Genomic DNA, 24424 nt, shown 5'->3' with positions numbered 1-24424 from the left:
AATATCCTTCCTCCTGTTTCTTTCCAAGCTGCTCACCCTGGGACAGTCAATACCTGTGACAGACCAGCTCTGCTATTGGGGGGATGGGTTCTTTTAATATCTCTCTACCCCCTGTTTTGGCTCCTTGATGTGGAAGTATCTGAGGGACGTTTAGAGCAAGGAAGACGGACTAGGGACTGGGTGATGTTCATAGCCAGCATCCAGCACTTGAAAAATGGTTCTTGAATGAATGGATGGATGGATGGATGGATGTAAATATGTGAGAGAGACATATTGCAAAATGCAGACTCGGTGGATAAATACTTATTGAGTACCCACTGTGCATCCCACTACGGTGCATGTTGCAATAAAAGGTAAACAAAACCAGGGACTCGCCTTGGACTAGGAAGTTTCTAAAATTACCAGTTCTGGCTGTGTCCCTGTATTCTCACTTTCTATGTCACACCTAATCATCTTCAGGATCGCATTTTAGATAAGGAATCCGTCCACTACTTAAGCCTCAAGTAGGAAGTTCCGATCTACTCTCAGCAAAATTCGGAGTCACAAGTGCCCCAGTGCCAAACAGCTAAAAATTCCCCAAAGCTAGGCTTCCTGATCTGATCTTAGGGGTTCCTGGTTGGGAAACCTCCGCAAGAATGGACAGCACGTCCACCAGAGGGTGCTGTGGGGGCAAATTTGTGCGGGGAGGGAGGCTTGACCAGTGACCCTCAGAGCCAGGTAGGCGTCCCGAGTAATTTTCATTCTTCCTGGCGTTTCCTTCCCAGCCCCTTGAACCGTCGCCGCCCCTCCTCCCATAGGTGGTTCCCCCTCAATAATTAGCCATTTTCAGGACCTCTAAAGAGCGCTGGCTTTGAAAAGACGCCCGACTTCTCTGTTCCTGACGCCCCGTGGCTCGGGCCACTCGGGTCACAGGCCGGTCGCGCTGGGTGGGTGGGTGGGGACCTCCTGGGCGTCAGCGGCCGGGCGCCGCAGGGGCCGCGAAGGGGTTAACCCGGCGGGGGGGAGGGGAGGGGGCGCGGGCCGCGCCTGCGCTCTGCCGCCCTCCATTGTCTCCACGGCGGCGAGGAGCGCCGGCGAGCGCTGCCCGGGACCGAGCGGGGCGGAGCGGCTGGCGGGGCCGGCGGCGGCTGGAGCGAGAGCGCGACGCGACGCGACCGCGGCTTCCCGAGCTCCGCCTGGCCGCCCAGCGCCGCAGCCCGCCCGAGGCCTGGAGGGGTCCGGGCCGGCGTCCATGGTCGCCGCGTCCTGAGGCGGGGGACGCGCCCGGTGCCCCCAGCCCTCCTCCGCCTCCTCCTGTCCGGCGGGCGGCCTCCTCCGCCGCCTCCCTGCGCCCGCCCGCCGCCTCCCTCCCTCCTTCCCTGCGGCTCCCCCGGCTTTCGGGAGCCCGGGGGCGGCCTGTGGCGCGCCGAGCCCGCGCCGGACTGCGCTTCTTTGGACCTTGAGGGGAAACATGCGTTTGGCTTGGATCGTTTTAAATTCTTAGTTTGGGATCCCCGCCCGCCTGCCTCTTCCGCCCCGCGGATTTTCTTTCCTTTTTTCTTTTTCTTTTTTTTTCCTTTTTTTCCTCCCGGTCTCCTTTTTGACTCCCTCCCCCTTTATGCTCGCCCAACCCTCCCCCCGCTGCTGAGAAGTGGGGGAGGGTCTCGGCCTCCAGGTTCCCGCCCCACCGGGGCCCGGGCGAGCATGGGGGGAAAGCAGAGCACGGCGGCCCGTTCTCGGGGCCCCTTTCCGGGGGTCTCCACCGATGACAGCGCCGTGCCCCCGCCGGGAGGGGCGCCCCACTTTGGGCACTACCGGGCGGGCGGCGGGGCCATGGGGCTGCGCAGCCGCTCAGTCAGCTCGGTGGCGGGCATGGGCATGGACCCCAGCACGGCCGGGGGGGTGCCCTTTGGCCTCTACACCCCCGCCTCCCGGGGGACCGGCGACTCGGAGAGGGCGCCCGGCGGCGGAGGGTCTGCGTCCGACTCCACCTATGCCCATGGCAATGGTTACCAGGAGACCGGCGGCGGTCACCATAGAGACGGGATGCTGTACCTGGGCTCCCGAGCCTCGCTGGCGGATGCTCTACCTCTGCACATCGCACCCAGGTGGTTCAGCTCGCACAGTGGTGAGTCCGCGGGCGGTGGAGGCCTTGGAGGGTGGAGTGCAAGGGAGGGCGCGCCGGGGCGCCCCAAACCTTCGCGCGCGCTTGCGAAGATTGGGATGTGGAGTGCGCGACCTGGATCTGTCCGCCTTCCCTTTGGTTCCTGGGGATGAATGGGCTATCTACCCTTTAGAAAAGAGGCTTCCTGCGAGGCTGCGGAGCTGGGCGTTTTAGGACTTCAGGCGTTGGTTCACTTGTGGATGAGCAGAGTGAAACCTGCCCATTGAAGTCCCATGTATCGGCATCACCGTCCTCAGAGAGGAGATCTTGTCTGGCTTATAGCAAGTCGGCCTCGATGCTTCCTTTCTGTCACTGCAGCATTGTGCCTACCTCCCCGTTAACAGGGAGAGGGATCCGGTTTGACCAAGCGGTGTCTCCCAAACAAAGAGTGTGAAAAGAAAGAAAATTGGGGGCAAGTGTTGTTTGGATTAGGGCTCCCACTCTTGCTGAGAGAAGGGGGTGCCCAATTTTGCCACCCCGCTGGAGAGCTGTCTGAATTGTTTAAAATGGAGCAGCCGGAAGGCTGCTGCCATAGACAGGTGTGGCCTGCTGAATGGAGGGCCTAGCCAGGGAGCCTCCCTCTGAGGCTTTGCAGGACCAGGGCTCTGGTGGCGGGTGCTGTATGCATGCAGTAGGCTTGGCTGGGTGACTCTCACATCCCTCCATCTTTTTTCTTCCCTCCATGCCAAGTGCTAGGTCTTCCTGGTAATCTCTACCTTTTTGTCATGGGAGGTTGGACTTCATTGCCTGGATGTTGTTGGTGTGTTACCAGGGGAAGAGGGGGATTCAGAAAATCTGGATGAATTCATTTTGTGAACTTCTGGTGACAGGCCAGCAAAAAGCTGGAGGAGGATTTCCCAGGCCCTGACTGGCAGGGCAGAAAAGGCACTGGCAAGAACTTCTGGAGGAAAACAGGTCTGTCTGCTCAGCTAACCTGAGAAGCCAGGTTAGGCTGCTAGAAAATTGGTCAAAAGGGGTGTGGGGCCGCTATTTACTAATTGGCAAGTCAGTGTGAAGAAGTTAACATTTTCAGACTCTTTGGGAGAGTTAAATCTAGATATTGGAAGAAAGAAGGAAGATTGCCTTATGGAGGGTATATCTATTGGAACACTGTTCTAGCTATTGTGGAATAGGGTAGACTTTTAAAATCTTTCTTATTTCTGGAAGTAGTCTGGCTTTTGTTTCGATTCTATGAACTTTAATTTGTGAAATAATTTTTGAAGGGGAATTAGTGACTAATTTAGAGTAACACTGGAAAGTGGCTTTTGAATTGCTAAAATGATATTTTAATTTTTTTTTTTTTAAAGATTTTATTTATTGGGGCACGTGGGTGGCTCAGTGGGTTAAAGCCTCTGCCTTCGGCTCAGGTCATGATCCCAGGGTCCTGGGATCGAGCCCCTCATCGGGCTCTCTGCTCCACAGGGAGCCTGCTTCCTCCTCTCTCTCTCTGCCTGCCTCTCTGCCTACTTGTGGACTCTGTCTGTCAAATAAATAAATAAAATCTTAAAAAAAAAATTTTATTTATTTATTTGACACAGAGAGAAATCACAAGTAGGCAGAGAGGCAGGCAGAGGGAGGGGAAAGCAGGCTCCCCACTGAGCAGAGAGCCCAACTTGGGGCTCCATCCCAAGATCCTGAGATCATGACCTGAGCCGAAGACAGAGGCTTAACCCACTGAGCCACACAGGCGCCCCAGTATTTTAATTCTTAAACGGACCTCTAGATACCACCCGAGCTCCTTGATCTACATCAATCTCTGTCCTGAATAAGATGCAAGGTGTGACTGCTTTGGGCACTTTTAGACATTTGATCATTTTTAGACATCTTGAAATTAAAATTTTTTCTTATAAAATTAGGTCCAGAAAAAGGAAGCTCTATTTGTGAGATGGCTGTGATTAACTTTTTAAAAGAACTGTCATTAGTATCCGATTTTAAACTGAAAAGCAGTGCATGGTGGTTCTCTAAAATCACAGAATTTGTGTGTTGCAAAACACATGTAATCTTATGGATGCTTATCTGGGGAAGGAGTTCCCGTTTTGAAAATTTCTTAACTGTTTCTTACTAGATGCTTCTTTTTCCTTATTCCACCTGGTACCAGGTTCCATAATGGAGTTAGGAGCTTACAGTTGAAGTCTTATGAGCTAGTGTTTACAAAAGCCAACAGCCAACTGTTTCAACTGCGAAACCTGAGTTTAATTTTTTTCATCTAGCTGTGGTGAGGGTAGGAAGAGCCACAGAACCATGAGAATATAGGAAAAGCTGGGGCATAGTAATCCTTCTGGGATCAATATGAAAGTGTGTGTGAGGCTGCTCCTAATATTTTGGGTAGTACATTCATTTTCCAAATTTTATATATATATACATACACACTTTTTGAAAAGTAATCTTTATACCCAGTGTGGGGCTTCAACTCACGACCCCAGGATCGAGGTTCATGCTGTACTGAGCTAGACAGGCCCCCTGGGTAATACATTTTTTTATAGGACTTTCCTTTTCTAACATTTTGAGCATACCTGGCCCTGCCCACTACATGCCTCCACAAAATTTCCAAATGCTCTTGGTGCAGGAGTGGGACACCATCCTGACTGACAACCACTTGTTTAGGGATTCATTCTTTTATTCAAATAAAATAATTAGTTTCTCCTTTGCAGTTCATTTACCATGAACCTTCATATTTCCAGTCTTCTGCACTGGTAGTTCTGTCTCACTTTCAGGAACAGGCCACAGGACCTTCCTTCCAGGACATCCCTTTCCTTTCTTGTTTATTGCTGTAAGAAGAGAAACTTGTTTCTATTTTGGAGCCTTTGAGTAAGGCCAAGCAGTTTTTGCTCCTGTGTCGTAAGAGTGAAGGATAAGGACTTTGGTGCACAATTGACTAGATGCCTAGAAGTTGATGGCATGTTGTTGCTTGTGTTTTTAAGGTGCTTTTGGAAATCTTCATGGGCACTGACAACAGTTGTCAGTGAAATAAGCAGGGGAGTTCAGGGTACACGAAGCTTCCTCGGAGGGAGGGAGCTGATGTTGTGTCTGGAGGTAAAGTACTAGGGTCTCTGGCCCTCCTCAGAGTAGCTGTGACCTTGGGGAAGACACATCACCTCTCTTGAGCCTCCTCTTTGTTATTTTAAAAATAGACGTGTTAGTCTTTGGCAGCCAGCCTGGAAAGGTTATTCCCCAGGTCCCGTGAGGATACGTAGCCATCACATTTGTCTTCTCTCTGTTCCTACGCTTCCCCAGGTTGTGAACCTTACACGCCCTGGTCCCTATAATTGGAATGCTTTCCCTTCCATTCTGTTTTTGGGTAGTTCTTTCTGATCCCTCATGACTCAGACTTAAATTCCTCCTTAGAGACCGCTCTTAAAATCTGCCTCCCTCCTCTGGATCTTTCCAGCCACTCACCTGTTACCTTAACAGCACTTCACACACTTTATAAGTATTTTATTTTATCTGTTTGCCTTTTCTATTTAGTTTGACTGATTTTTGAGTGCCATGAGAATAGGATTGGGCCTCTTGCTCACTACTATATCGCTTGCACTGTGCGTGCCTGGCACAAATATTTGTCGAGGGAATGAATCTGAGTGCCTCCTGTCCATCATCTCATTTAATCAACCCTATAACTGTGAGGTAGGCGGTTTCGTCCCCATTTTACAGGTGAGGAAACAGAGATGTAGGGCAAGGTCAGGAGCAGACACAAGGTCACATAGTGAAGAGGTGGCAGAGCTGGGGTTGGAATATAGGTCTGCTGGTGTTAGAACCTGGGCTCGTAACCATTACACTGCACTGCCTCCCATCCCAGAACACCAGGAAGCTGGCTAGTGTCCTGGAAATCATGCTGGCCGGCGAGCCAGAGCACTAGGCTCATCTGCTGGTTGGGCTATCAAATAACCGCCTGACTTGTGACCATGGGCACGTGACTCATTTAACCTCAGAGGCGCTGTTTTCTCACCTGGAACATGGTCGTAATGCCTGTCCTGCTTACCTCTCAGAGTCTTCCGGGGTGGGGGGGTCTTATGAGCTAGTGTTTACAAAAGCCAAATAGCAGACGTAAGCAAAGTGGGGGGATTTCTGTAGGGGCACTTCTACAGTTCTCTGCCTTCTTTCCTCCGAGCAGGAGGTGCTAGGCAGGGAGATTGAGAACTGTGTGAACTGTTTCCCCAAAATGGAAGCTACTGCTCTCTGCTGAAACCTGACCTACATTGGCAGGCCGTTGATCTAACGAACACCGTCAAGAAGAGCTGTTTTAGAAGATGAGAGTTAGTGTCCTTTCCTTTCCACTTTAAAGTGTCAATTTTGCTATAAGGTGTTTAACCTCCAGATGGTCTTCTGCGTGATGTTCTGGAGATCTGGTTCTCAGAACATGGATTTCTGGGGCGTCTGGGTGGCTCAGTTGGTTAAGTGTCTGCCTTCGGCTCAGGTCCTGGGGTCAAAAAAATCTAAACTGTTCTCTGTTGTCACCAAGTCATCAGCGGGGCTGATAGAAGGTAACTTTTGCTAAGTCTTGGACCAAGCTGGCAGGACATCTCCTGGATTCTATTTGCTGCCATTCTAGGATTCTCAAGTGATTTAATTGTCTCCTCTTAAATAATTTAAACAGAGTTGCCAACTCCATTGGAGGGGATCAGAAAGCCTCTTTGTGCCTCACCATAGGTGTGCTAGAGGTAATGGTCCTTTACATGGCTTCTGGGGAAGGAAAAGCATTCTGTGGTCTTCAGAGAGCAAGATGAGTCTCCTACCCTGCAAAAGTTCTATTCTTAATGAAAATCTTTCTGTACAGCGGAGTTTATAGTTCTCTGTTACTTTGAGGGCTTATTTTCTACAAAATAAAAATTTAAAAAGTTCCCTTGAGAAGCTGATAATTCCTTGAAGGTCACAGTTCACTCTTCCTCATGGGGTTTGAAAGGTGTTGCAAGAAACAGTGGCTTGGCTCTTAAAGTGTTTGTTTTATGGGATGTGTGCATTTAGCTACTAAATAAAGACACACCCCAAATATGTCATAAGGAGTACTCTGAGCCAGGCCGTTCTGCACCAAGGAAATGCAATTGTAGTTCCTTTTGAGAAAAGAAACCTGCTTTGTATTGTACAAATGTGATACTCAACACAAGCTTCTAGGGCACTCATATTTTAGTAAATCTGATTATAAAACTAAACATCAATTTCAACAGTTCCAAAATTAGAAGAAACTTCATAGAGAAGTGGTTGTAACAGACAGACTAGTCTTGTTCCTGCTAACCCTTAAATAGGGTGCTTCTAGTGATCGTGGGTCATTGAAGCTATAGTTCTAGAATCCTAAAGATAGCTCCAAGCCTAAATCCTAATCCCAGTCAGGGATTTAGAATGCTGGAGGAGTTTGAATTACCATCTCTTTCTTTTCTAAGCGTTGTCATGGCCTAATCTGTATCAGATCATCCCTAGTGATTATTAGTATACAGAAGGCATTTGTCATAGAACCAGCAGTTTTCACTTCTGAATCTTATTTTCTCATAAGGTCAGAGGTTTATCCTTGAATGCAACACATGGGTTCCTGGTTTTGGTAGTTGAGTAAGTTTGGGGTATGAATGAATAACCTGAAAACCAGTTACAACCCTCAAGTGTGAAGCAGATAAGGAGCTAAGTTTAATCTTAAAGCTGCAGCGAGGGGTAGCTTCTGGACGGAAGAGACTGTTTACCCCGAAATCTCCCTGGAGTTGTTAGAACTGAGAGTGCAGCCTTCCTCTGCTGGAATTAAAGAGGAAGGGGGAATTCACTGGGTCTCTATAAACACCAAGTTAAAGGAGGCATGGTAAGAATTTATAACGCACTCTTTGGATCTGTAACAAGGAGGCAGAAGCAAGAGCTCTCTTGATTTCTGTGAATGGTTCAAGGGGTTTTCAATCTTGACGGCCCCCGTATTCTCTGGGGGGCTTGTTAACAATGCAGATGACTGGACCTCACTCCCAGAATTCAGTAGAGCTAAGGAGACACTGAAGAAGCTGAACTTGGAACAAATGATTCTGAAAATTCTCATCCCAAACAAAAAAAGAAGTCTGAATGCTTTTTGGTGTACTCATTAGTGTTATTTTCAGTATTACTAAACGAATCAAGTGTCTCCAAAGCAGGATCCATACAGATCTTCCTTTCAGCTGCTCCAGAGGCTGGATTCACCCAGCAAGAGCATTGCTCATGGTTTGACGTTTTTCTTTTACATGGAACTGAGCATTTTTCTCCCAGAGATAGGCCTGAGCCCATCTGCCTTGGTCCTGAGAATTGAAGTTGCTCAGAACAGAAGGTAATTGTGGCAGTGTCCCTTCTCCTTCTGTGCTTGCCTTCCCCCTGATTTTTCTCCTAAGGCACAGCTGCCTTTGGCTGCTTGTGCTACAGAAGGGCTTGCTGAGCTAGATCCTCTTTTATGTGTCCCCAGCCAGCAGCTAGAGAAGATCCTCGAATGAATCCAGACTTTAAATGGACAAAATACCTACTTTTCCTTTTTTCCTGGAGACCCAAAACTCTGAGACCTTTTGAGTGTGTGTATGGAAATCTGTTGAGCCAAGACATTCATTTATTCAGCTGCCAGTCACTGAGTGTCTCCAGTATCCTAGGACTTGTGTGAGGTGCAGGGAATATATTTTTAATATAAGGGTGATTAACATTACTTTGTTCTATCTAAGAATTTGCTTCCTTACTCCTTAAGAGAGAGTCGGAATCTTGCAGCTTAAGGGGAGATTTTTACCTTCTCCATCAGTTCTTCTGTTGAACAAACAAATTCAAGGTTTCGTCTCTGAGGCTGCTCTGTGGATGATGTTTGCTCCCTGCTCTTCACGGACAGTCTTCATTCTTTCCTAAACCCTGTTTCTGGGCTGGAGCAGGTGATTTTTCTTTGTGGTTGCAGCCCAGTGCGTGTTAAGAAATTCCTCATGTAGCCTCATACAAGTGGTCCTGTATCTTCTCAGTGAGAACATCTAAAGGAAAAACTGTTTTTGCAAACTCTTCGTGTGTACCTCCGGCTTTGGTGTCTTTGTCATCCCTAGAGCCACATTTCTTTCTGGTCATTGAACACGGTTTTCTAGAAGCATGATCCACCACTTTAGTAATCTTGTCTCTGTAAAATTTATCCCAAGCCACAAATACCCATAAGGAAATATGAGGAACGGTTTTTCCCCTTGGTCTTGTATGTCTCTGAGCTCCACAACATTGACACTTAGTGCTATTTTCGGTGATTTTTTTTTTTTAAAGATTTTATTTATTTATCCGACAGACAGAGATCACAAGTAGGCAGAGAAGCAGGCAGAGAGAGGAAGGGAAGCAGGCTCCCTGCTGAGCAGAGAGCCCGATGCGGGGCTCGATCCCAGGACCCTGAGATCGTGACCTGAGCCGAAGGCAGCGGCTTAACCCACCGAGCCACCCAGGCGCCCCCGGTGATTTTTATTTTTATTTTTAAAGATTTTACTTATTCCTTTGAGAGAGAGAGAGTGAGACAGACAGAGTGAGAGAGCATGAGAGGGGAGGTCAGAGAAGAAGCAGACTCCCCATGGGGCTGGGATCCCCGTGTGGGACCTGATCCCTGAACTCCAGGATCAAGACCTGAGCTAAAGGCAGTCACTTAACCAACTGAGCCACCCAGGTGCCCTTTAAGTGATTTTTAAAGCTTTGTTTATGATAGCCATCTTTGGTGACTGAAACATCTCCCTACCTCCCCCGAATAATTATTAAATGTGTGTTATATTTCAGTTTTGGGGTGGTTTTGATTTTTTTTTTTTTTTCTGAAAATAAAGGGTTTGAAAGAATGTTCCCTGCTCAGAGATTTAATATGGGCTTTGGCTGTAGGATGATACCTTAATTTTTGGAGAAACCTCACTTTATATTTAGGAATATGTAGTCATCTTGATCTTAGTGAATTAGGTTTGTCATAGCTTGGCTCCAGCTTTCTCGTTGGTAGTACCCTATAGCCCCCTAAAAAGTATGATTAAAGAAGCTATTGCTTCATAAGGAGTCGTTCTGAAATTGGTCAGCTCTGCCGTACAGTATCTCTTAAGGTCAAAATTTATTTGTTAGCATGTGGGAGAAACTTACATCTGGAATCTTCCAGATGATCTGGGCAGAGGGGGGAGAACCCAAGACCCTAGACCCCAGCTGTTTTGGTCACTTTGCCCATATTTCTCAACTCTTTGAAGATGTTTTCATTTGATTCCTCTCCAGTAAACCTTTTTTTTCCTGCTAACAGGGTGCTTTTCCTTAGGGAGAACCATTAGAATTCTTTTATCCCGATGTCTGCCTGAGTACTCTGGGAATCCTACAAGGATTTGAGGAAGTCCTTGGGATTCCAGTCCAAACCAATGAAGTACTTGCCTACCATAAATACAAATTAGCTTTTTGTGATATGGTTCTATTCTGTTTAGGTAATTTACACATTTAATGCCTTGTAAAATATAATGCTATCTAAGACAGCTCTTCAGAGAAACTCTGTTTTGAGACCACTCACTACGGTAACAAGCATCACCACATACCCCATGTACACCATATATTATTAGATTTCCGCCGTCCTGGTCAGATGTGGCTGCAGTAGTCATACCATTGCAGCCAGCTGCCCTGGGGAACTATGGCAAGTCTCATACCTCTGATGAGGACTGGTTTACACTCGCTGAACAAGCCCAGCCTTGTTGGCTGTATTTAATCCATCTATTCCAGACCTCTTCCCTCAGCCCAGAGGCCAATTGCAACATAAAAGGATAGTGAATCTGAGCATCTCCAGTATTTTGAGGTATAGGGATCGCCTATGAAGTGGCAGGCCTTTGAGAAATAGTATTATGAGCTGTTCTGTTTTTGCTGTGGCTTTAGAAAACCTTTGGATTCTTCTACTGAAAATTTGTTTTTAAAAAAAAAATCTTTTTAATGAAATAGTGACTCACAAAGCAGCCACTCCTTCTCATAATAGCATTTCTCACCAGGGGAATTTTTGGTAGCTGTTGGGGGAGGGATTTGAGTAGGTTGTGGATGATAAATCCCTGGGTGGAACATAACCAGAGGCTGCCATGTCAGAACTCTGGTGCTTTCCACGCTGACAGTGAGCCCTGAATTCAGAGTGCAGGACAGCAGAATAGAATGGGGAAGTCCTGTGCCCAGTGAATTGCCACAGTAGCATGACCAATGAGATTGGAGTCGAACACTCAAACTCAGTTCATTAAAACACCGTTGTCGTGTAAGAGGATCATGAAACTGAGGCCTTGGGTGAGAGGGCCTGAGGCCACTTAGGGGAGGAGCATCACATTTCTGGATTAAGGGATGGCTGTGGACCTAATGATGATAATATAAGAGTCAGGAATATGCCTCCTTTTTCCATAGTGTGAAATGGTGGCCTGGTGCTTGGCGCTGACTGTGGGACTACTTTACAAGGAGACAATTCATACAAGGTCATCTGCGCTCTGAAGGTTTTAGGTCCTAATAAAGCCTTTACAGGGACACCCAAAGTGAACACATGACCCGTCCAGTCTCTGTAGGATGGTGAAAAGGAAATGTTAGGGATAGTAAGAGTTTAGAACACACCAGGATTATGCTGTCTGCATCCAAAATGCTGTCCTCAACCCCTCTGGCCGCCCAAACCAGAGCTTTAACTGTTCCCAACTTCAGTGACCTACAACTCCTCAGTCCTCGCGTCTGAACCACTGTCTTATGTAAGCTACAGACAGAGGAAAGTCTGAAAGGTTATTACAACCGTGTTAAGATCTGCTTTCCTTTGGAAAGTCGTGGCTGTCTCCACTCCGTGTTTTCCTGGCTTTGTACTTTTCTTCAAAGCCTCTTCCCAGTTCCAAGGCCCCAGAGCTCAATAAAGGGGAACAGGAAGTCAGCATTTAATGCCTAAGAGCCAGCAATAACTAATAGAGAAAAGGGCACAAACAAGGGACTCAGAGGGGGTTTTCTGGGCCTGAAAGCTCTCAGGCCTGTAGGATTATAGATTCATCCCTCAGAGATGACTTTGACCAGGCCTTCAAACAAGGAAAGAGTAAGAGGAACCTCTACTCTGAGAGGACTTTTTCTTGGGTTATATAGTGGAGACTCCACATTTTTTTTTTAAAGATTTTATTTATTTATTTGACAGAGAGAGAGATCACAAGTAGGCAGAGAGGCAGGGGGAAGCAGGCTCCCTGCCAAGCAGAGAGCCCGATGCGGGGCTCGATCCCAGGACCCCAGGACCATGACCTGAGCGGAAGGCAGAGGCTTTAACCCACTGAGCCACCCAGGCGCCCTGGAGACTCCACATTTTTTTTTTTTTCTTAAAGATTTTATGTATTTATTTGACAGAGAGAAATCACAAGTAGATGGAGAGGCAGGCAGAGAGAGAGAGGGAAGCAGGCTCCCTGCTGAGCAGAGAGCCTGATGCGGGACTCGATCCCAGGACCCTGAGATCATGACCTGAGCCGAAGGCAGTGGCTTAACCACTGAGCCACCCAGGCGCCCGAGACTCCACATTTTTAATTGATGTCATAATTGCAAAGTATCTTTTGCCTAAGGAGTTCAAAACACTGAAGGAAAAAGTGATGGTCACTTTTTTTTTAATTAAGTTTTTAATTTTAATTCCAGTATAGTTAACATACAGTGTTAAATTAGTTTCAGAGATGAAATATATATAATATATACAATTCAATATATGTAATACACAATTCAACAGTTCTCTACATAACCCAGTGTTCATCACTGATAAATATACTCTGAACTCCCAGCACCTATTTCCTGCACCCCCCCCCACCTGCCCTCTGGCAACCATCAGTTTGTTCTCTGTAGTTAAGAGTCTGGGGCACCTGGGTGGCTCAGTGGGTTAAAGCCTCTGCCGTCGGCTCAGGTCATGATTCCAGGGTCCTGGGATCGAGCCCCACATAGGGCTCTCTGCTCAGCAGGAGCCTGCTCCCCCACCCCACCCCCCCGCCTGCCTCTCTGCCTACTTGTGATCTCTGTCAAATAAATAAATAAAATCTTAAAAAAAAAAAAGTCTTCCTTGGTTTGCCTCTCTTTTTTTTCCCCTCATTTGTTTTGTTTCTTAAATTCCACATATGAGTGGAATCATGTGGTATTTGTCTTTCTCTGACTGACGTATTTCATTTAGCATTATACTGTCTCGCTCCATCAGTGACATTGCAAATGGCAAGCTTTCATTCTTTTTTGTGGCTGAGTAATATTCCATTGTATGTATACACCACATCTTCTTTATCTGTTCAGCTATTGGTGGATTCTTGGGTTGCTTGTCGTTTAGCTATTGTAGATGATGCTGCAGTAAACATAGAAATGCATGTATCCCTTTATGAATTATCATTTTTGTACTTTTGGGGTAGATACCCAGTAATGTGATTATTGGGTTATAGGGTAGTTCATTTTTAACTTTTTACATTTTGCTTATTTAAGTGATCTATACACCCCAAGTAGGCTCCAACTCACGACTCTGAGAATCAGGTCTTTTGACTGAGCCAGCTGGGTATCCCTTTGTGTGCCTATTTTTATGCCAGTACCATACTGTTTTGATTACTACAGCTTTGTATTATAACTTGAAGTCTGGAATTGTGAGGGGTTTTTTTGTTTTTGTTTTTGTTTTTGTTTTCAAGATTGCTTTGGATATTTGGGGTCTTTTTGGTTCCATACAAATTTTAGGATTGTTTGTACTAGCTCTGTTGAAAAATGCCATTGGTATTCTGATGGGCATTGTGTTAAATGTGTAGATTACTTTATGTGCTCTACTTTGGGTACTTTGGGCATTATAGATGTTTTAACAATAGTTGTTCTTCCAACCCGTGAGCATGAAATGTCTTTCCATTTCTTATCGTCCTTCTGAATTTCTTTCATCAGTGTTTTACAGTTTTCAGAGTGCAGGTCTTTCACATCTTTGGTTAAGTTTATTCCTAGATATCTTATTGTTTTTGGTGCAGTTATAAATGAAATTGTTTTCTTAATTTCACTTTCTGCTGCTTCATTATTAACATATAGGAATGCAACAGATTTCTGTACATTGATTTTTGTATCTTGCCACTTACTAAATTATTGATTCTAGTAGTTTTTTGGATTTTCCACATATAGTATTATGTCATCTGCAAATAGTTGAGCTTTTACTTCTTCCTTACCAGTTTCAATGCCTTTTATTTCCTTTGATTATCTAATTGCTGTGACTAGGACTTCCAGTACTATGTTGGATAAAACTGGTGAAAGTGGACATCCTTGTCTTGTTCCTGACCTTAGGGCAAGAGTTCTTAGATTTCCCCATTCAGTACAATGTTAACTGTGGGGTTTTCATACATAAGACTTTTATAATGTTAAGGTATGTTCCCTCCAGACCTACTTTGTTGATGGTTTTTATTACAAATGGATGTTTTACTTTATCAAAATTTTTCTGCAAGGCAGTGATCACTTGCCTTTTTTTTTTTTAAGACTTTTATTTATTCATTTGACACACAGAGAGAACACAAGCAGATAGAGAGACAGAGAGAGGGAGAAACAGACTCCCCAAGCCTGATGTGTAGGGCTCAATCCCAGGACCCCAGGATCATGACCTGAGCCGAAATCAGACACTTAACCGACTGAGCCACGCAGGCACCCCGATCACTTTCATAAAATATCATGAATTACTTGCCTACCTTCTTTTCCTCAGGATACATCTTGTCATAGGATCCAGACTGGAGGCTGACCCTTCCTTCTCCTGTCTGTTTACTTGTATTAAATGAACTCTAAAGTTTCTGTCCTATGATTGCAAAATGGAAAAGGCACAGGATTTTATACTGTCTCAATTTTTGGCTTCACTTGCACATTTCAGGAGATCAGATACTAGTATGACTGAATAGGAGCTCTGATGTCTTGGAATCTTTTCCAAAATAACTATTGTAGGCATTCAAAAGAGATAATGTTTTTACCTACCAAACAGATAAATAAATAAATAAATAAACCATTATAGATGAAATTGCATAAATTTCACCCCATTCCTATATTTTTTTCTTCCCTCCCCAAAGGTATTCACTGCCTGACTCTCCTGTTCATCATCCTCTCCATATATCCTTTATTTCAGGTTTCTGCTAAAACAATATTCATTTAATTCATATAAACATTATCATAATGACTCTATCTTTTATATCCATATATATATAATGGAGATACATATATATATCCCCAAATGAATTTGAGATCTGTCAGTCCCTCATCATAGTACTTATTGCTTATGTTGACACATTCATTTTCACTATTGTATTCTGTTGTATGACTGACTCTACCACAAATATCACCATTTCTCAATCCATTCTTTTACAATGGGTATTAAAGTTATTTTCAGTTGCTTTGAGAATTTTTTCAGTTTCTTTACATTCTTTACATTTCTTTTCAGTTTCTTTGAGTGAGAGTGTTTTTTAGGGTACATCCTTAGTTGTGAAATAGCTGGGCCAGAGGTATATATATCTTCAGCTTTTAGAGAGATAGTGCCCACTGGCTCTCCAATATGCTTGTACCAGTTTTCATTCCCCAAAATAGCATATTTTCACTTCCTCCGTGCCCCTTGCCAAAACTTCATTATCATCATACTTTAATTTTTGGCAAGCTCTGGTGGCTATGAAATGGAATACCACTGTGATTTTGTTATTTATGTATTTGATAAGGTGCATTTACATATAATTAATATATTAATATCATATATTTAAATGTTTTTCATCTATGAAATGCTTGTTCATGTCTTTTACCCAGATTTATGTTGGATCTTTTATCCTTTTGACTAGTTTGTATGAATTTGTGTTTTTGTTTTGTTTCCAGACAATTATTATTTGTTGTCATATGTAATGCAGATGTATTCTCCCAGTGTGTGGCTTCTCTCTTTATTCTTTTTGTGATTTGTTACAGTTAACTTAATTGTGTAATTGAATATTCCACTGTTTTTCCTTACAACATATGCATTTTGTGTCTTAAGAAAGATTTTCTTTGCCCGAGGTCATAAAGGTATTATCTTACATTTTCATCTAAAAGTTTTTAACTTTTGCCTTTCATATTTAAGTCCTTAATCCCTGGAGAATTAAATTGTTTGAATGGAGTAGGGTGAGGATATCTTTCTTTTCTGTATGACTACTAGCTCTCCCAGCAGCAAGTGAAGAATGGTGAAGTTCTTCCCTACTGATTTGCAAAGCCCCCTCCGTCATATATCAAGTTTCCTTCCAGGCCTATATTTGTTCCTGGGCTTTTTGTTCTGTTCCATTGGTCAATTTGTCTATCCTTGTGCTAACACTTACTTAATTACTGTAGTTTTGTCTTGCTGTGTGGAAGGGCACATCCTTTCATCTTGTTATTCTTTTTCAAAGCTGTGTTGTCTAAGTGAAGCTTTCTAGGGGACAAATAAGGGAATCAGGATAGAATAAACAAAATGAAGTACAGAGTACTAGGAACTGCTCTGTTTATAGCTGGTATTCTTAATGACAGGACATCTGGCAAACTGACCCTAATGGGCAGTTTCAAATTTTTTCCTTACTATGTTGTACAAACAATAACGTTTCCCTGTGTCTTTGTATTGCAAACAGCAGAATAAACAGTTCTTTCTGTATGTTACAGACAACAACAATAAAAACAACAGAAACCGGTTAGCTATTTTTGGCACTTTCTGCTCCCAGAATCAGCTTTGTCAACTTCTATGGGGGAAAAGCCATCAGAATATTTATTGGAATTACATTTTCTCAGTTGCCATCTTTATAAATTTGAGTCTACCTATGAACCTGATGGGAATGGGTTTGTAGATACAATAGAAATGTTAAGTATTTTTTAAAGCTTTGAAATAATTTCAGATTTACAGAAAAGGTGCAAAATTTGCACAAAGAAATATTGCATTTGTGTCACCCAGAATCCTCGGATGTTACTAGGAAGTCATAAATAATTGAATGTTCAATTCAATTGGATAAAAATGTCCAGTGACTCTGTAAAGTAGCTTAAGATGTTAATGAAACTTCTCAAATATGAGGAGCCTACATTGACCTGCTCCTAGAAATGGAAAAACCACATGATCTTAAAAATGACACGGTGTCTGAAGGGGTGGCTAGATCTAATGCTGAGATCTATTTTCATCAGAGTTGGACTGTATCCTTACCATGAACCTTTGCTCCCAAGGTTTGTACTCTGGTCCCATCTGTTGAAATAGGGGCTTGTCGCCCATAGTTCAAATCAAATCCGCCTCAGTATGACATGACATGAGACTATGTCCTGGAGTCTTGACTCAGCTGAGCTGGAGGTGCCTTCATGGGAGGAATGGGATACCCCTCTCTTGGGAGAGGCAGTGTAGGGTACCTGTTAAGACTGTAGGCTTGGAGGGGTGCCTGGGTGGCTCAGTGGGTTAACCTTCTGCCTTTGTCTCAGGTCATGATCTCAGGGTCCTGGGATCGAGTCCCGTATCGGGTTTTCAGCTCAGCAGGGTGTCTGCTTCCCCCACCCCTCTCTGCCTCCTTTCTGCCTACTTGTGATCTCTGTCTGTTCAATAAATAAATAAAATCTTAAAAAAAAAAAAAAAAAAAAAAGATTGCAGGCTTGGAGCCAGACTGCCTTACATCTGAATCCCAGGGTAACTGAGTTTTAGTTCTGGAATCTTGGACAAGTGATTTACCCTTCCTTGCACCATAATTTCTTTAATTGTAAAGTAAGGCTAATAATAATTATATCTATCATGTGGGACTATATGAATTAAACAAATTTGTAGGCATAAACACACTGTTCAAAATAGTGCCCGGTAGACAATAAGTAGTCTGTAAATATAACCTCATGTTATTACTTAATGTTTTTGGATAAAGCTTTATAATTTTTAAAGATCTTGAATCCCTTTTGTTAGATTTGTTTTTGCATTATTACTGTAAGTAGCTTTATATTTTTAATAATCATTTTAGATTTCTTGTATATTTGGCAAATTTGCTGAACTCTTAGAAAGAAAGAGACTGAGTATAATAATTATAATGTGAAACGTCTACAGAGAAAATTCAAGAGAATCACATCTACAAATAACCACTCTTTAGTTCCTTCTTTTCTAATCCTCTTCTCTGTCACTTCTTTTTCTTTTAAGATTGCAGGCTAGTTCCTCCAGTAAAAAGTTTGTGTGAGTCGGTAATTATGGGCATCCTTGTTTTTCCTCTTATTAAAGGGAGTGCTTCTTGCATTGGAACCATTGTCTGTTTTGGGTCAATTTCCTTTATTCCCTTCTATTCTTAATTTGTTAAGTATCACAGGTAGCTCTTTGATCAGATTTTTCCCTTGCATTTATTCAGATGGTCTTTCTCCCTCCATCTATTAATGATTACATTAATAGGTTTTATAATGTTTAACTATCCTTATCTTCTTGAAGTAAGCCCTACTTGGCTGTGGTACGTACATTTTTTATAAATTGCTAGATTTAATATGTGAATATTCTACTTGGGATTTCTGCATATATGTTATGAAATTTCACTCATAATTTTATTTTCTTCTATTGCTATTATGGTTAATGTAGAAATTTTTTTTAAGATTTTATTTATTTGTCAGAGAGAAAGGAGAGCAAGTGCACAAGCAGGGGGAGCAGCAGGCAGAGGGAGAAGCAAACTCCCCGCTGAGCAGGGAGCCTGTCGTGGGACTCCATCCCAGGGCCCATGGACTGTGATCTGAGCTGAAGGCAGATGTTTAACCAACTGAGCCACCCATGGGTCCCAAAAGTTAATGAAGACTTTTAAAAGGAGTTTAGGAATATGTATATGTTCATTCTCTTCTAGAATTTGTACAAAGGCCTGTTAGAGAGTTCTGGCTGCAAACAGATTGCACACTCGGAGAGGTAATGGAATCAAATTTATTTTATTTTTTTAATTTTTTTAATTTTTTTTATTTTTTAAAGATTTTATTTATTTATTTGACAGAGAGCAATCACAAGTAAGCAGAGAGGCAGGCAGAGAGAGGAGAAAGCAGGCTCCCCACGGAGCAGAGAGCCCGACGCGGGACTCGATCCCAGGACCCTGAGATCATGACCCGAGCCGAAGGCAGTGGCTCAACCCACTGAGCCACCCAGGCGCCCCATGGAATCAAATTTAATTGAAGAGACAGTTTAAAGGTGTGGGCAGGATTAAAGGCACTAACAGTGGATGACTGAAGCATCCAGAGATTGGCCACAGTGGCAGTCTGTTAGCACTTCTGAATCCAAAGTACAAGGGGATGGGAGTTCTTTTTTTTTTTAAAGTTTTTATTTATTTATTTGACAGACAGAGATCACAAGTAGGCAGAGAGGCAGGCAGAGATAGAGGAGGAAGCAGGCTCCCTGCGGAGCAGAGAGCCTGATGTGGGGCTCGATCCCAGTACTTTGGGACCATGACCCAAGCCGAAGGCAGAGGCCTCAACCCACTGAGCCACCCAGGCGCCCCGGGGATGGGAGTTCTTATTAAACCTGGTAAGAGGGCCGCCTCGGCGGCTTAGTGAGTTAAGCCTCTGCCTTTGGCGCAGGACATGATCTCAGGGTCTTGGGATTGATGCCCGCATTGGGCTCTATGCTCAGCGGGGAGCCTGCTTCCTTCTCTCTCTCTGCCTGCCTCTCTGCCTCCTTGTGATCTCTCTCTGCCAAATAAATAAATAAAATCTTTTTTTTTTTTTAATTTTTTTTAAGATTTTATTTATTTATTTGACAGAGAGAGATCACAAGCAGGCTGAGAGGCAGGCAGAGAGAGGAGGAAGCAGGCTCCCTGCTGAGCAGAGAGCCCGATGCGGGCCTCGATCCCAGGACCCTGAGATCATGACCTGAGCCGAAGGCAGCGGCTTAACCCACTGAGCCACCCAGGCGCCCAATAAATAAAATCTTAAACAAACAAACAAACCTGGTGAGAACTCTGGCTCTGGGAAAGATCTTGCATGTAAAATTGTCCTGTAAAAGTGTCTGGGCCTAGCGCTTTTTTTTTTCCATGGGTAAGTTTTTATTTAATATGATTCAAGTTCTTCAGTATTATTGGTATATTTGAGTTTCCTATTCTTGTGTCAGTTTTGATAAGGCCTATATGTCCAGGCAATCTCTGTGTCTATGCCTGTATTATGTCCTCCTTTCCATTCCTATTATTTGTAAGTTTTCTCTTTATTCTTGATTAGTCTTACCAGAGCTCAGTTTTATTAATTTATTTTCAAAGGACCAGCTTTTGATTTTGATTACCTTTTATTCCCCCCACATTGTGTTGCTTTCTGCTTTTTAAAAAAGATTTTCTTAGAAAGAGAGAGAGAGAGAGCACATGCAAGCAAGGGGAAGGGCAGAGGGAGAGAAAATCTTAAATAGACTCCCCACTGAGTATAGAGCCTCATGCTGGGTTCGATCCTTCAACCCTGAGATCATGACCTGAGCCAAAATCAAGACTTAGAGGCTTAACTGACTGAGACAGGCTCTGTGCTTTCTGCTCTTAACTGTATTTTATCTTTCCTTCTATTTCCCTTGGGTTTACACTGTGTTATTCTAATTTCTTGAGTTATCATACTTCATCTGAGTTAAAGTTCTGTCTTCCAGAGGTAAGCTTTAAAATTTTTTTTCCATGAGCCTCTTAATGGCAAGCTCTTTTTTTGCTTGCCTGAAAGTGTTTTTGTCATAGCCATTGAATGATAGTATGGCTTGATATAAAAATCTGGGCTGACAGTTACTTTTTCTTTGCAATTGAAAGATGTTATTCTGTTTCATTATCTTCTGGCTTCTAATATTGCAATTGAGAAGTCTGCTTCTCCACTCTTTTTTTTTTAAATATTTTATTTATTTATTTGGCAGAGATCACAAGTTTGTAGAGAGGCAGGCGGAGAGAGAGAGAGGGAAGCAGGCTCCCCGCAGAGCAGAAAGCCCAATGCAGGACTCTAGGATCATGACCTGAGCCGAAGGCAGAGGCTTTAACCCACTGAGCCACTCAGGTGCCTCAGCTTCTCCACTCTTAATCTGTCTCTCTCTCTCTCTCAGCTGCTTTTTTTTTTTTTTTTTTTTTTAAGAGAGATTTTATTTATTTATTTGTCAGAGAAAGAGAGAGAGAGAGTGAGCACAGGCAGACAGAATGGCAGGCAGAGGCAGAGGGAGAAGCAGGCTCCCTGCTGAGCAAGGAGCCCAATGTGGGACTCGATCCCAGGATGCTGGGATCATGACCCAAGCCAAAGGCAGCCGCTTAACCAACCAACTGAGCCACCCAGGCATCCCTCTTAGCTGCTTTTTAATCTTCTCTTTGTTCATAGTGTTCTGCACATTTGCTGCCATGTTGGTTTATTTATCCTGCTTGCTCTTTGTCTTTGAGTCTGAGACTTCATGTCTTTCAAAGCATCTGAGAAATTTTCAGCCGTTTATCCCTTCAAATTTTGCTTTTCTTTTATTTCCTTCCATCTTTCCTTTGGAAATACTGGATGTTCTGTGTTGGACTTTCTTATTCTCTACTTCATGTTTCTGAAACAGCTTCATATTTCCCACGTCTTTAGCTTTGTATGCTGCGCTGTGGGTAGTTTCTTACCTACACCTTTCAGTACACGCTAGTTCTTTCTTCGCCTGCTTTTTAACCCATCCACTGATTCTTCTATTTCATTGAACTGTATTTTAAATTCCTTGGAATAAGTTGGTGGATTGTTTACTTATTGCCGTCAACTGCATAAAAACAAACAAAAAACGAATAAATCACTTTATTTCCATGGTTCTGGTTTTCTTCATTTGAAAAGTAAGTGGGGCTGGCTAGTTGCTTTTTGTTCTCGTCCTCAGAAATTCCATGAAGCCATATCACTGGCTTTATATCCTTGAGCAAATAAGCACTAGGAGCAGGGAGGCAGGAAGCTGGAAGCCCATCTTCATTTTGGTTCCTACTCCGAAGGGAAGAGTAGCTCCTGAGTCATCTAGAGAAGCCTTTTAGCACTGTACCTCTTTGAGTACAGCTGGGACAATGGTCCATGTCTATGGCCACAGGAAGCTTAACTCTTTCTCTGTACTCAGAATAAACTTAGAGCTTTCCATTTTCTCAGGAGGCTGAATTTATTCTTTTTCTTCTTCTCGACAGCACTATCCAGTACGGTAGCCACTAGCCACATGTGGCTATTTAAATTATAATTCATTAAAATTTAAAATATAGCTTCTGACTCACACTAGCCACGTTTCAAGTTCTCACTAGCCACAGATTGCTAGTGACTGCTGTAATTGGACAGCACAGATATAGAACATTTCCGTCATTGATGAAGGCACTGTCGGGCAGGACTCTTTCACACTCTCCACAGGATTCTAAACAGTAGATAGAGAATTGGTAAACATGAAGTTTCAGGAAATGGATCAAATGGACTTGTTGATACCCAGAATCTAAAAGGCTCTCTTTAGAGTTACCATAATTCTGCACCACCTACATTTGGAAGAATCTAGAGAGGGCATTACATTCTAAGAATGATTTATGGGATGAAATGGTGTACGGAAGCCTACTTGTCTTACTGTAACTTGGTGCCATGGGAGGAGGGGGAGCCAGGTAGGTAGAAAGGTGAATGACCCCCTGATGTTCAATCATCTTTGGGAACATGGAGAAAAATTACTGCAGGGGTATACTGAAGTTATGCGATTGTGATTAAGCTGAGACTAGGGAAGGTGGCCTTGTGAGGTAACTAGAGAAAACCAGCCCAAGTTCTTATGACTTGAAATTTGACTCAGGTTGGAAATTCCTTGTAATGAAGTCATCTTTTTCCATCCCCTTAAATTGACATCTCATTCTTCTTTGAGTTGCTGTAGAAGAGTTAAAGATTCTCAAGAAAAGAAAAGAGGTACTTTTGTTCTCCCCGCAACCACATACACACAAACTCCCACACTTTCTTCACATATAGCTGCATTTCGCAGTGACTGGTCTCCAGATAGACCAAGAATAAGAGCAATGTAGGTCAGCCCTGGCCCCAGCAGGCTGTAGAGTGAAGAACCACCGACCCTAACTTTGTTCATCACCCATGGCAGACAGTGCTAAAACTTAACCTCACTCTTTATTATGGAGCTCTGTGTGGACTCAGAATCCTTCTCAACACAGTGCTCTCGGTTCCCAAACCATATTAAGCAGCTGGAACTGGCAGGTGAGACTGAGACTAAACCTCTTTACTGCCCTTTGCTAGGGATTGAGGCTTGGGATTTGCCGTTCACAAAAGGGACATTGTTCTTACTGATTTCAGAGTGTAGTACCAATTATAAGCCAGATGAAGTAGTTCAGCTGCCTGGCATTCAGTACTTGATCATGGAGACATGGAGACATGAGTTCAAGCCCCATGTTGGGCCTAGAGCCTACTTAAAAAAAAAAAAAAAAGTCTATCTTGAGTATTTATGGCCCAATGTAAGAATGGATACCAAAATGAAAGTTGTTAGTGAAAATGGATGGTAATTTTAGGGGTGAAGGTAAAGGGAATTTGTAATGGAAAGGGGTTCAATACTTAGTTCATTCCATGATTTTTGTAGGATTGGCAAAAGTAAGTAAGTTGGAGTTGACTTTCTGAAAGAAACTGATCTGAAAGAAAAAGATGGTTTGTAAGATGACTGGGGGGGATTTAGGAGGAATTCAGAGACAGCATTTGTAAAAGGACAAGGAAGTTCTAAAAAAAAAAATGTCCTACAGCAGGTGAAGGAGTAGGAACGGATTAACTAATAGGTAATAGGCACTTTGTAGAAACACAAAAGTTAGCAGACATTTGTGATCTCTAAATCAGTGGGTTTTTTTTTTTAAGATTTTATTTTATTTATTTGGCAGAGTGAGAGAGATCACAAGTAGGCAGAGCAGCAGGCAGAGAGAGAGAGGGAAACAGGCTCCCCGCTGAGCAGAGAGCCTGATGCGGGGCTTGATCCCAGGACCCTGGGATCATGACCTGAGCTGAAGGCAGAGGCTTAAACCACTAAGCCACCCAGGCACCCTGAGTTGTTGTTGTTGTTTTTTTTAAGGTAAATCTGGAAGCATGGGTTCTTCCCAAATGTTTTTTCCCCCGATCACAAAAATAATCAAAATATTCATTGTAAAGATTTCAAGCATTAATGTAGAAAGCAGGTTTCCCATGGTTCCTCTGGTATGTATTACAGACTTTTGCTCTTGTGGATGAATGGATACGCATAAGAAAGTAGTACCGTGTTACCGTTTCACAACTTGTCTTTTCTGTTTAATGCCTTCTTTGTTCCACTTCGTCCCATGTGCATGTGTGGATTTCTTTTGTTTTGTTTTTGTTTCTGTTGTAGTTTCTGGAAACTCTGTACATGGAAGTAGAGCCTATTCACAGCAAATCCCTCCCCTTGTCCCATTGTCATTGTGCCTGTTTGGGTGAAGTCACAATGAGGCAGGTCGCTATCTGTGAAGTTTGCCTAGAAATGGCTTTTGCTCCTTT

The 24424-nt window shown here is 43.5% G+C and overlaps 1 protein-coding gene across 3 annotated transcripts in view; it reads left to right on the top strand.

The window, feature by feature from the left end:
- Positions 1-1122: 1122 nt before the first annotated feature.
- The window catches only part of ZNRF1 (zinc and ring finger 1), a 99662-nt gene continuing 76360 nt past the window's right edge, over positions 1123-24424 (top strand). For all 3 annotated transcript variants that reach the window (XM_044255726.1, XM_044255727.1, XM_044255728.1), the window contains exon 1: positions 1123-2107. In XM_044255726.1, the coding sequence (XP_044111661.1) occupies positions 1684-2107 (424 nt within the window). In that variant the 5' untranslated portion in view covers positions 1123-1683. The remainder of the gene's footprint in view (positions 2108-24424) is intronic.

This window comes from Neovison vison, chromosome 7 (assembly GCF_020171115.1).
Source record: "Neovison vison isolate M4711 chromosome 7, ASM_NN_V1, whole genome shotgun sequence".
Taxonomy (NCBI): domain Eukaryota; kingdom Metazoa; phylum Chordata; class Mammalia; order Carnivora; family Mustelidae; genus Neogale; species Neogale vison.
Note: the sequence above shows the minus strand (reverse complement) of the source record. Positions and strands in the feature narration are given on the sequence as shown.